The sequence below is a fragment of the Trichomycterus rosablanca genome, chromosome 6 (assembly GCF_030014385.1).
Source record: "Trichomycterus rosablanca isolate fTriRos1 chromosome 6, fTriRos1.hap1, whole genome shotgun sequence".
In the NCBI taxonomy this organism is placed as follows: Eukaryota; Metazoa; Chordata; class Actinopteri; order Siluriformes; family Trichomycteridae; genus Trichomycterus; species Trichomycterus rosablanca.
The window spans coordinates 1,242,501-1,243,129 of record NC_085993.1 but is presented as its reverse complement, the minus strand read 5'-3'; the positions used below and the strand labels follow the sequence as shown (position 1 = coordinate 1,243,129).

Genomic DNA, 629 nt, shown 5'->3' with positions numbered 1-629 from the left:
GTACCTTAAACCTTTCTGTAACCGCTAGCGTCGTTAGCCTGCGAGCACGTGTGTGTAGAAGTTTATTCTCGGCTGAAGCACGCTGTTCTGAAGTTAATAAAATGACGGACACTGATGCTAATGATCAAACGAGTGGCTCTGATGAAGGCTAAGCTTTGATTCTGACTCCACGCTGACCTGAACGTCCACAGACGGAAACGATTCAAGGTCATTATCATTAAGCTAATAAGCTAACAAGCTAACGTTATGAATAAATGAAAGAACAGCGGGATTAAAGTGTGCTAGCGTGCGGCGTGTACGGAGGTGAGCTGGCGGTTGCCACATCCTCACATGCTAAGCAATTAGCGAGTGTTTGGAGGAAACACCGACCTCTTTGTTTGTTGTCAGTCAGGATCGCTAAGAGGGTTTGAAGTGTGTGTGTGTGTGTGGGGGTCGTGTGTCGGTTAAATCCACTCATTTAGCTCCACGGTGAAGAAGCGCTCGCTGCCGCACAGGCTTCATCCGTACGGGGGTCACGCGCAGCTCACCAACACCAACAACTCAAATTTAGGGTCCCGGCTTTAACATCTGGCTCATGAAGGTCTGACGTCTCCTCATCTCCTGATCCAGCTGTTCCTTTAATGTAGAAA

The 629-nt window shown here is 48.3% G+C and overlaps 1 protein-coding gene across 1 annotated transcript in view; it reads right to left on the bottom strand.

Moving 5' to 3' along the window:
* Window positions 1-546: 546 nt before the first annotated feature.
* Window positions 547-629, bottom strand: part of crocc2 (ciliary rootlet coiled-coil, rootletin family member 2) — a 75,505-nt gene continuing 75,422 nt past the window's right edge. The window contains exon 37 of the mRNA XM_062996496.1: window positions 547-629. This exon is cut by the window's right edge and continues 1 nt beyond it. Coding sequence (XP_062852566.1) covers window positions 547-629 — 83 coding nt within the window.